This window comes from Sturnira hondurensis, unplaced genomic scaffold (assembly GCF_014824575.4).
Source record: "Sturnira hondurensis isolate 20B ecotype Veracruz unplaced genomic scaffold, ASM1482457v3 Scaffold0013381, whole genome shotgun sequence".
Taxonomy (NCBI): Eukaryota; Metazoa; Chordata; class Mammalia; order Chiroptera; family Phyllostomidae; genus Sturnira; species Sturnira hondurensis.
In genome coordinates, this window is record NW_028086012.1 from 709,833 (window position 1) to 722,486 (window position 12,654).

Genomic DNA, 12,654 nt, shown 5'->3' on the forward strand with positions numbered 1-12,654 from the left:
GAAGGGGGGAGAAGGCACAGAAAATAGCATAGATGGTAGGTAGAAAATAGATAGGGGGAGGGCGAGAATAGTGGGGGAAATATAGAATCTAAAGAACTTGAGACACATGGTTATAAACTAAGGGGGGGAGAATAGTGGGGGAGGGAGTGTGCGGGTGGAGGGGAATGAAGGGGGGGAATAGAATAACTGTAATGGTATAATCAATAAAATATATTTTAAAAAAAACAAAAAACAAAAAAAACCATTATATAATTTAATCCAAAAAATTCTGTTTATTAAACTAAAAAATTATTGAAAAAGTTGAAGTATTTTTATTTAATGTCCTATCTGTTTTGTACACGCATTTTTATATTCTTAAAAAAGACTTTAGGCTTTGGTTTCAACATTTTCATAAAGATATTCCTTCACAATGTTGGAAGGACCCAAATGATACTTATCAATAGACCATGTAAACAAATATTTAAGTAACTCTGGGGTCAAAACAAAACAAAATCAATGCTCAACTGATATCAGTTCTTTCAAAAATTGAGCTGCATTGATATATGATAATTAAAACACAAACTTTCATTGATACTGCACAGGCAGACACAAAAACCTGCCATGGTTACTACTGATTAAAGTATTTCTAAATTACTTTACATAGTATTCCTTTATTTCTGGCAAATAATTAGTCTTAAAATTCCCGTGATTCCAGTGAACTAGAGGGCAGCTCAGAAATAAGTAATGAAGGATTAAAAAGGAAAAGCTTTGGAGTTAGGTAAACTTACCATTAAAATCCTGACTGCACCACTTGAAAGTTGAAAGCTTTCGCTAGCCTTACTTTTTTCCCTCCTTAGTGAAATAGAGATGGCTGTAGTATCTTCACCTAGAGAGTTGTTATGGAAGAGACTGCATAACTAGTCATTATTCTCCTCTTGGCAACAATGGACTAGCTAAAGGACTATAATTTCCAGTTTTCTTTGAAGTCAGGGTAGCTAATAAGATGTAAACTGAAATACACAAGTAAAATTGCTAGGTAAGTTCTTTAAGAGGATGATTCTGTTGGGAAGTGGTCCTTTTTGCCCTCCCGCATACCTTACAACAGGAGGAAGATACAGTAGCCACCCTAAAAGACTAGGGGATGGAAGCCACATGCTAATGATGTGACACATAAAAGCCAGAAGGCCCCTGGGTTCCTGATAACCAGAGCCATCTCATCATTGGAGCTTCTTTCATATGAAAAATAAATTTCTATTGTGTTTCTATTATACTTAAGTGAATCTAATCTACTAGTTAATACAACTATTGTTAGGATTTTTAAAAGATAATAAAAGGGGGGAACCTAAAAAGTTATTTATAAACAATTATTTATTCTTACATGTTTAAATTTCAGTCACCTCCAAAGTACTCTCCATTTGATGCAATCCACCTACTGAAATGTTTTTTCCACTGCTCAGAACAGTTTATAAACTCACTAATTTTGATGCTTTTTCGTGCTTCTGCCTTTTTTTTGGTTTTACCTCTTCCACATTGGCAAAACGTTTCCCTTTGAAGACTTTTTCATCCGGGAAACAAAACCAAAGTCATTCAGGGAAAGATCGCACAAATAGGGATGGTGAAGCATGAGGATGTCATTTTTGGTCAAAAACTGATGAATGTTGAGGGCAAAGGGGAACTAGCCAGAACATAGCTGTAAGCAAAAGGTGTTTTACTAACTAACGCAAAGAGGCTCCGGAACACACCCGAAGAACAGGGCGTGCCAGAGCAACAGTCAGTCAGGCAGATAGCCATCTAGACAGTCACTAGGGGGAAAAATTTTACCCCTGAGCATGAGCTCAACTGACCAATCAAGTAAAGGAGCACGAGCCAGTGCACGAGTTAACTCACCAATAATCAGTGACCCTATTGTGCCCCTGAGCCAACCGCTAACCGCCACATCTGCTTCTGTATCCAGCTTGCTTGCGCGCCTCCATAAAACCCTAAGCCTGTAAGCGTTTGGCGCGACTCTCATTTGCAGCCCTTGCGGGCACCGTGTCTCCGGACACTTTGGAGAGTTCGCCCCTGCGCAGGTTAAACTTGGCCAATAAAGTAACATCTTTGGAACCCCGAAAGTCTCCGACATTTGTTCTCACGGTTGGTGAATGCAACATTTGGAGGCCCCAGCGAGATTTCCCTTTGCGGAGTTTCGGTTCGGAAGACTGGACAGGCGGCCCGGGCTGAGTAAGTATTTGTGAGGATCCTCTTTTGGTTTTGGGAGGTCTAGACCATTTGGCCCTGAGGTGGTAGGCGAGACGTTGCCAGCATTCCATCCAGGGACTCCCAAGGAGGGGACGCCCTCGGGAGTTGTGACTGGGTCACATTTGGTATTATTTTCGATTTTGTGCTTGCTTCCGGTTTGCGCTGCGCCGCGACCGTCTGAGAGTGATCGTATGCCTGAGAACCGCGGTTCGCTTTTGTGTGGGTGTGAGAGACCAGTGTGTGTTTTGGCGACTGGTTTAACTCTTTTGGTTTCAGCTCTTATTTTCGAGATCCCGAAGGTCATCCAATATATAAAGATGGGCCAGAGAGAGAGTCCGTGCCTGGGACCCCCCTTGACTGCTTGCTAAAGAATTTTTCTGACTTCCAGAGGCGGGCAAGCAGCTACGGGGGACCTCTGCTGGACCCGGAGTTCCTCCGAACCCTTTGACAGCTCGAGTGGCCCACCTTTAATGTTGGCTGGCCCACGGAGGGCACCTTTGATCTGCCCACCCTGTTTGCCATCCGGGTACCCCACCCAGACCAATATTTGTACATAGATGTCTGGGTGGATATTGCCACTGAGCGCCCAGGTTATATTAGAAAATGCATGCAGACAAACAGGAGGGGTAGGAGAGCAATATGTGTTACTTGTAAGCCCAGGCCAGGGGGTAGGGAGGAATCTGGCAATGGTCACGCCCTGAGGAAACCGCTGGGTAAGCCCAGGCTTTACCCGGTGCTCCCAGGGCAGCCAGAAGACCCACTTGATCCTGTAAATGTTCCACCTCCCTACCCTCTCCCAGAAGAACCAGATTCCACCCACCCGGTAGGGGATAGGGTATTAAGTCCACCACATACCCACGGAGGCACACGTTATGGGGAAGGCGTCATAACCTCGGGCGGGGTGCACGGCCCTCCGGTGGGAGATAACGCTGCCTCCGCCCTTTTGTTTCCGAGGGAAGCGCCAGCCATTTTGCCGCTGCGAGAGGCACTCCCAGCCCCGGATGCGCCTCCACGTGCTCCTCCCCGGCTAATATATGTACCCTTTTCCACTAGTGATTTATATAATTGGAAGCACCAAAACCCCCCATTTTCGGAAAAGCCTCAAGGATTAATCTCCCTCTTTGAGACCATTTTTAGAACCCACCAGCCCACGTGGGATGACTCAGCAAATCCTGCAGACCCTCTTCACATCAGAAGGAAGGGACAGGATTATTAGAGAGGCTGCAAAAGCTGTCATGGGAGAGGATAGCAGCACAGCAGCAGGGAGGAGGGAGCTAGAAGATATACTCCCCTCTCAGCCACCCGATTGGGACCCCATTTCCAGTGGGGGAAGGGACGCGCTCCTCCAATATTGCCAGGTTCTACTCAGGGGATTAAAAGCGCCAGCTAGGCGCCCACCAACTTCAGCAAAGTCAGTGAGGTCATACAAGGACGAGAGGAGTCCTCTGCTGCCTTCCTAGAAAGACTTATGGAGGCTTATAGGGTATACACCCCCTTAGATCCAGAAGCTCAAGAAAACCTACGGAGCAGGAGTGACGCCCCCCTTGCTGGAGGGACGAGAGACGCCACCATTTTGTCTCTCCGGGAAGTGCCACTGGTGTGGGATGCTCCCCCCCCGCGGGTGCAGCCAGGCCGCATCCAGGGCCGAAGCCCCGCCGCCCCCGCACCCGCCGCCGCGTGTCTGCGGCGTGGGCCAATCCCGCCGTGCGTTGGTCCGGGAGCTAGCAGCCCGCCCTCTGTGAGGGAGGGCGGTGAGTCCAACGCTTCTTGGATGAAAACCTCGTCTGGTTCCGCCCAGCCCCGCCCTTCGCCCCAAGGAGCCGGCTTGACAACAGGAGTTACGCCCGGCGCCCAGCCCCGCCCTTTGCCTCCACCGGTGATTTATGTAATTAGAAACATCGGAGCCCCTGGGCGGGGCTCGGGGCAGCTGTGGGAAAGCCTAAAGCCGGTGTGTTATTTTCGGAACTCTGTTTTAAGTTTTGTTCTGTATCTGTATCTGAAAGGGAAGAGAAAGCCCACTAGCAGGCACCTACAGCCCCCAGCCTGCTGAGGGTCTAATTCTAGATGGTTTAGACCCAGACCAGACTGCCGCAGGGCTTCAGAAACTCTGCCAGCCACCTCGGAGAGGCCCTGGCCAGAGATCTAAAATCATTCACTGAGGAGACTGGATGACCTTGGACAGATTTGCTGCCTCTGGCACTACTTAGAATTGGGAATGCCCCTAAGTCTTCAGGAGACCTCCTCCCATCCTCAGAATAGATAAAGGGGGAAATGTAGCAAGAGACCTGTTTAGACAAGCCCAGACAAGTCAGAGAGACTGGGTCCATTTGCTGAGCCATTAAGATAAGGAGGGTAAACAACTAAGTAACTAAGAAGAACAAAAGAACATTACCCTATCAGTAGCCCTGCTTTCTTGCTTCTGTCAACCTGCTTAGCTGTGTGCTGCTGCTGTGTGGACCCTGCAGCAGTCAGATTCTCTGTAACTGGTTCTGATAGGAATGTCTCTGGTTTTGAAGGTCATGTACTGAGGTCCATAGCTGACCATCTGATTTATAGGGTGTTTGCAAGGTCTAAGCTTCAGAAAGGTGAGAAAAAAAAATGTCCCTGCAAATCTAGGGACTTTTAGCTGCCAAATACTGAGTTTAAGTACAGTCCTTTCCAGTGTGTGAAAGGAACAGGGATTAAAAGAGAATTATAGATAAATCTGGATAGGTAAAAAGGCTGTAGAAGGTTTATAAATATTGTAGAAAGACTGTGGGAAGTTATAAAAAGAAATGGAAATGTGAAAGTTTTGGAAAGAAATTTTGTGGTGTTAGTATAGAAGGTATAAGGCATGGAGACGCATCTTGATGGGTATTAGAAGGAGAAAGATTTCCCTTCAAGCTTTGTGTTTTTCTCCCTACCTGATCCCTCCAGAATTTGGCATTCTGAAGGAATAAATGATAACATAAGGTTTCTTTGCATAAAACCAGTAAGACCAGTCATTAATAGTGGTTTTGTTAACCAGGACTTTGACTGGAATGTCATGCCTGAAGGAGGCATGTATGGGTTCTGGTCGTTACCAGAGAGCTCAGAGGAACTGGGATTGACCTGTGAAGCTAGCAAAAAAGCCCACGAGAAAAGCCTGGTACATTGATTGGTTGGTTGTGCGGTTCGTGCCAGTCTTTCCGGGGAAGGAACGAAGGTTGCCTTCCTGAAAGATGGCTAAAAGGAACCTATAGGCACAATAGAGGCTCAAGGATTTGAGTAAAATGACTGGTACAGGTGAAGCCAGATGGAGGATGTGTGGCTTTGCTTCTGTGCCCTGAGGGGCAGACTGAGAAGTCAATCTGAAGGTTCCCTGTGTGAGTTCCGGCAAAGCGGACGTGAAGATCATAAGTGATCCAGGCTGCTCTTAGTTTGTTTATGCAAATAAACAGTCAAAATCAAAAGTGGGACCTAAAGTAGTCCTTATAATAACAGTGAGGGTGATCTTAAGGAGAAAAATTATAGTTCTAGGAAAACCACTATGCTCAGTATTAGATATCAGAATGGCGCAGCTAACTGTCTTAAATTTTCATTTAAGAGTTGAAATCAGGTTTGTGATGTCACCAAAGATGTACAATTTACAGGTGCAAAGGACCTGTCAAATTGCCACTGTTAAATGTCATTTCAGGAAGGACCTTGCAATAGAATGTCATCCCAAAAGACAGTCTCACAGGTACAGCAACTGGTTTGGGGAATTAACCTGTGTGTTCTTCTGTTTACATAGGCCATATGCCTATGACCTGCCTAATCTGTCACCTCCAGAATATGACCTGACCAGAAGGCCAATATAGTCCAGTAATACCAGCCTTTGGACACCAAGCCTGCGACTTCCTGGTGACAGCCAACTGACCAGGACCCTGTAAGGTCCTTCCCCTTGCAGGAAGGACTCCCTCTGTGCTGCACCCACCTCCTCCTCTTTCAGGGTACCCCTGACCCAAGGGTAGGTAGGACGACGTCCATGTCCAGCCTGAAGTAGTTATAAGAAGATGAGACCTTCGTCCATTGTCCTTTATATGATTCCAGAAAGAGAAAGGAATCTCAGAACCCCTCCTAATAGTTAATCACAGGAGGAGAAAAATAATGAAAGTGGCTCAGTTGAAGAAAACTTACAATGCATAAATAGGCTTGACTATGGCCCAGGGCCAGGACAGGAGCGTCCTCCTAGTGGCAGGACACTCTTCTCTCCTTCCTAGCCCCCGTCCTAGGACCCCTGATCATCCCAAATAAAGAAAAGTCAAAGGTTTGACTTATGGAGAAGAGAAGGAGGGAATGTAAGAGCTGCCAGACTGCCCTAATAACCTAAGGCGCCAAGGAAGGTTAGAGGTGCCAGACTGCCCTAATAACCTAAGGCGCCAAGGAAGGTTAGAGGAACTGGGGAATGGAGATAAAGAGCCTGCTTAATCTTAAGGCGTTAATGACAGTTGCTCACCACTCAGGTTTGCCCGCCAACAAGAGCCCCCACCAATCAAAACCTCTGCCTTTGTTCAATCGAGCCAATAGCTAACCGCTACATCTGCTTCTGTATCCCCAGCTTGCTTGCCTGCTCTTATAAAAACCCAACAGTCTGTAAGCCAGGCGCGACTTCCATTTTGGCGGCTCTGCGTAGCCGCGGGACTGCGGTCTCATTTGGGAAGTTCGCCCCTGCGCAGGTTAAACTTGGCCAATAAAGTAACATCTTTGGAACCCCGAAAGTCTCCGACATTTGTTCTCGCGGTTGGTGAATGCAACAATGAACACTCAGCACGGCGTGGGCAGGTACGATCATAAGTCAGCCATCATGAAATGAGCAAATGCACTGAAAGAGTCTTCCAAAAAACTTCACTGAAGCCAAACATGGCTTCTCACAACAATGTCAACGGTTACACTGATACAGGCGGATTCCTAGAACACTCCCTAGCCAGGCAGGGATGTACTACCAGAGGCCAACCCTCCAGAAGATAATTCTGTGGTTTTTTTTAAATTCCTCCTCACACATGCAATTTTCCACAAATAAACTCATACACTGCAAATAATCAAATGTAAAAATCTTTTTAATTTAAGTAACTACACTTCAAAAAATCAGCAATGCTATTATTTTTCCCTTGAAGTTGTCAAGTCTGTGATGTTCAATGAATTTATTCTATCAGTGAGAAAATTAACCATAGGTGAATGACTAAGTAGTTATTTAAAAGCCACTAAATCAAGTCCTTAATATAAGGAAGCAACTATCTGAATCCATTAAAAAATTTTTTTCTATTCTATCTGAATTGCTTTCAAACTTCACATTAACTGGCAACAGTTAAGGAAACATGAGTTAGGATAATTCACAGTATCAGTCACTCCCTCTATCACCATGTATCTTATAAAACCGACAGCACAAGTTCTCTTTAAAAATGATGAACTAGAAGTTGGACAACCCTATTTGAGTTGCATGAAATGTTGAAGCCTCTTTTCTTTCAAATCTCTTTCACTGGAAACAGTACATCTTTGGAAGGTCAACTCAGCTTTTTCATGTTTAAACCAAATTTCCCATATTCCTCACTGATGGGCTTAACCGCCACCTGTTTATGTGTGCCATCAATTAGTTGATAATACAGTAATTTTTAAAAATATTTTATTTATTTATTTTTAGAGAGTGGGAAAGGAGGGAGAAAGAGAGGAAGAGAAACATCAATGTGTGGTTGCCTCTCACATGGCCCCCATTGGGGACCTGGCCTGCAACCCAGGCATGTGCCCTGACTGGGAATTGAACCAGCAACCCTTTGATTCTCAGCCCATGCTCAATCCACTGAGCTACACCAGCCAGGGCAATATAGTATTTTATTCAAAATTTCGGAAGGACTATACTGTAGGAGTGGTCTTGAGCAATGAACACATGGTAGGTCTAGAAATATACCAGATATTTTCACACATTATTTGCATAAGAAATAGTGAATCTCCTTCTCCCTGGAGTAGTAGGCTGCCTTTATATCTCCTAAGTAGGTTATCTATGTTCCTGAATCCCCTTCATTGAGAGAGGCTAGCCCCTTTCCAAGCTGCCTCTGGAACCTTCAATAGCCCTTTAATGATCTACCTCCAGAGTGTTCAACAGCCCCTTAATGATAATCTACCAGAAACGGAAAGATATAGGGTAATCTTTACCATACTATTTGCATTCAACATTTAGTATAAAATACCCTGCTTGTAAACTTCCAACCTAAAAATATTTATGGGGTTGGAGCACAAAAGCACTAACACCAGAAATACAAACCCCAAATGACGGGTATACGGAACCAAGTACAGTAGCTTGGTTGCTGCTTTAAGATTCCTGCTACCACCTTAAGTTAGTTGTTATTCAACATTTTTAACAAGCAAAGCCTCGAATTAAAACCTTCATAGAAAGCTATTTGATTAATTTCTATTACCAGTATACAGGCTTGAGCAAAGGCATGTCCAGAAGAAGGTAGTCAAAAACTATTTGATGAAAGTAAGTAGTAGAGGCTGAGGATATTATGTTATCTCCTAATAGCCATGTTTTTACTTTCTAACCCTATTTTCCCTGACCACAGTGACTGACTGATTGATTGGTTCAAAGATAAACATCAGATCTAAAGTAGCATAATCACAAGCTTCTTCCTAGGAACTTGAAATTTAAAATGGATATATATATAGCCCTGGCTGGTGTGGCTTAGTGGATTGAGTGCCAGTTCAATTCCTGGTTAGGACATATGCCTGGGTTGCAGGCCAGGTCCCCAGTGGAAGGTATGCGAGATACAACCACACATTGATGTTCTCTCCCTTTCTTTCTCCCTCCCTTGCTCTCTTAAAAAAGGGTATACAGAAAGAGTAAGTTACTGGAGCATAACTGCTGTCTGGCAGCACAGACAGAGAAGACCAATGATCTCCTCTCATTGAGTTCACTGGAGGAAATGTTCTTTACCTCCTCCTTAAATTCTGTGAAATACTCCAACACACTTCTAAAGTGTCTTCTGGATAAGCTAGCTAGAGTCTAATTTACTTTCTTGCAAGCAAGAAAAAAAAAAACAATTAAATCCACAAAAAGTCAGTAGTGCTCATTACCTCTCAATATATAGTCAAAAAAACCATTTATCTCTCAACAGTACTAATTAATTCCAAACAGAAAGATGACACTCACAAATACTACTGGGGGAAGTGAACTTAAAAAAAAACAAAAGAAATGCACATTTCCCCTAACTTAGGAATCTATATGACAAAATTTACCCTTCAAGGCCCTGGCTGGTGTAGCTCAGTGGATTGAGCGTGGGCCTGTGAACCAAACAACCGCGGTTCAATTCCCAGTCAGGGTACATGCCAGGGCTGCAGGCCAGTTCCCAACAGGGAAAGCATGAGAGGCAACCATACATTGATATTTCTCTCCCTCTCTCCTTCCCTTCCCCTCTAAAGATAAATAAATAAAATATTTTTTTAAAAAATTTACCCTTCAAAAACAAGTACACAAATATCCTGTGATGATGATTCACTCATCAATTCTATTCTTAAAATTTATCCTACAGAAACACTTCAACAAGTAGACAAAGATGTGTATAGGAATACATACTCAATAATGCTTGTAATAGTGAAAAATCAAAAATAATATACACATGTAAAAAGAGGAAATTCGTAAAACTATAATACAGTCATGCAATAAAATACTGAGTAGCTGTTAGAAAAGATGCAAACAGGCCCAAACCTAATGACACAGAAAGACATCTAGGCAGTTGAATGAAAAAAGCAAAAACAGAATTCATGTAATTCCCTACACATATACATAAACCACACCTACATATATTCACAGAAAAAAAATTGGGAAAATATATTAAACCTTTAAAACTGATTATCTTTGGAGAACAGCAAAGACAAAGGCTTTTATTTTCAACTTTATTCGTTTTTATATTGTAAAACTGAATGTATTACTTTTATAATTAATAAGAAACAGAGTTACTATTTAAGAAAATGACATATCATGGAAAAAATATACAGAGAAAATTAAAAGACCCTGTAAACAAAGTAGAAACTTTTATTAAGTGGTATATAAACTTCTGTATACTTCACACATATACAACATGTGGCTATATCTCAACCTTAGTAACTGTGAGAATAACATATTTACTTAAAAAAAGAGCAAGACTTACAATTCAGATTAACTTGCTGAAAATACTTATTATGAGATCTAAACTAAATCAAATTGGATCATGACATTAATCAGCCCTGTTACAAATGCTCTATCTAGATTTATATATTATCTATCTAAATACATGATTGTTTTTTCCAAAATGGTACTTACAGTTCTCTACAATTTCATCAAAAACTGCACCAGTTTTCTGCTCAAACTAAAAAAGCAAAAGAGAAAAGAGAAAAATAGCATTATTATCATTCTTCTAGCATATTTTCGGTATCCCTCCCAACTTCTCCAAGAGCTGTAATTTTCAACCCAAAGTATACAAATATACAAAATAAACAATACCAAATAGAGTAAAATAAAACATAGAACATACAAAAGCAGTTCTCAGGCCAAAACTCATAAACTAAAATTGAAGAGATAAATCTATGCCAACTATTTTTTAAAAACCTTATTTCTAAAAAATCAATTTTCTATTACAAAATGTAAAAGATCATATATATTTATAATAATAATAAACATAGCTAATAAGTGTTCTCAATAAAAAAATTACTGAGAATTTACTAACATGCCTTGAGAATTATGTAAAACTGATTTAAAACTGAAGAGAACAATCAGCATCAATAGCTTTTGGTCTTCGATTAAAGCTAGAAATCTGCTGCTCTTCAAATTAAAGTAAGTCATGTTACAGGGATGGTTGCTATTAGAATAGGTTAGGGCCTGAGACACAGGCAAAGTCAAATGTGAAATAATTTCAGACTTTTAAAACAGACACAGAGGGAAAAAAAAGTAAAGCAGAGGAAATTCCACCCAGGAGCTATAGACATTAGCATGTTCCATTTCTGGTCTTTAAATGTCCCTTCACTTCAGCAAGTGTGCAGTCTACCTTCCAGCTTCCCTGCCTATTACTCATCCATGAAGCAAGAACACAAGAAAGGCTGCTTTTGATAAATCTTGCTAAGTAAGCAGCATTGTTCCCTCTCTGACCCCACATACAGTGCCCTGGTGAATAGCTAGGGCTCTCAGAAGGTATCCCCATTCAAGGGAGAAACATTTAAGGGAAAAAGAACAATCTAGCTACTTACACATCTGCAGAGGAAACACAACACCTAGCTATGGTAATCACTACTATCTGATATTCATAAATGTTAAAAGATAACCAAGGATCCCAGGCTTCTGAAAGAAATTAACCATTGTGAAAGAGAAAGTACAAGATGAATAAACAGAACCACTACTCCAGAAAAAATTAATAATTTACAGAAAAGAAACTTCTACAAAGTATTATAAGTGGTATCTTGAGATGCCTGAGGCGCTATAGATGCAAATAACTAAACACGGATGGCCATGAAAAGAAAAAATGAGAAAATATTTGGGAACAAATAAGTAACAAAAATTTTATCAGATAGACTACTTATAAAGTTCTCCATCAGTTTCAAAAAAAAAAAAAGAACAACATAAAATAAAAAGTCAAAAAGTTGGAAAAGATGTTTTATATGACATGGAAGACTGAACCAATAGGTCTAACAGTAATTTCACAGGCATCCCCTAAGGACAGAACAATTGAGAGGTGAAATAAAGAAAATTTCCCTAAACTAAAAATATGAATATTTGCGATAGAATGGGCCCACCAAATATCAAAGAGGAAATGAAAAAACAAAAAAGGATATATCCTGATGAAATTTCAGAATTCCAAAAGAAAACAAAAGGAAGAACAAAGAAGGCTGTAGTGCAAATGATTAATAAGGCACATTAATCTAAGTGAATTCAACTACATAAACACTGAAAAGGAAAGAAATAGTAATGGCTACTCTACCTACCAAACCATTTAATGAGTTATGCTCCATAAAAAAAGTAAAATAGAAGATTAACTCTGCAAAGCAATTATGAAAGCACTTCCCTGCACTGAGGGACCCAAGTGTGTAAAAATAATGTACTTTACAATAAATACTGTCCCTAGACATACATGGTGCTCAACCAAGGAAACTACACTCTTACTCAATGTTATAGGGAAAAAAATGGTATTGATGATATTACTAAGGGTGGTATGTCTGTAAGTGACTTAAAGGGCTTTTTTATATAATTTGGACTATGTAACATTTCATCTTGTGAGCTGATTATAAAACCTAACTCCTCACTAAGGTAATACTGTGCCAAATAAGACATAAGAACTAGAATTATACCACACTTCTCTGCAAGCTGGAACACAAAAGATCACTGACTTACATGTTGTAAAAGGAAAAAAACTGATCTGGACTTAAACCACTCGAATTGTATTAAGAAAATAAACACAAGACTTCTAGCCAAGATGGAGG

The 12,654-nt window shown here is 41.4% G+C and overlaps 1 protein-coding gene across 3 annotated transcripts in view; it reads right to left on the bottom strand.

Annotated features, from left to right (window-relative positions):
- ZMYM4 (zinc finger MYM-type containing 4) overlaps positions 1 to 12,654 on the bottom strand; it is a 142,837-nt gene that overhangs the window by 70,167 nt on the left and 60,016 nt on the right. For all 3 annotated transcript variants that reach the window (XM_037061459.1, XM_037061458.1, XM_037061460.1), the window contains exon 2: positions 10,508 to 10,553. In XM_037061459.1, the coding sequence (XP_036917354.1) occupies positions 10,508 to 10,553 (46 nt within the window). The remainder of the gene's footprint in view (positions 1 to 10,507; positions 10,554 to 12,654) is intronic.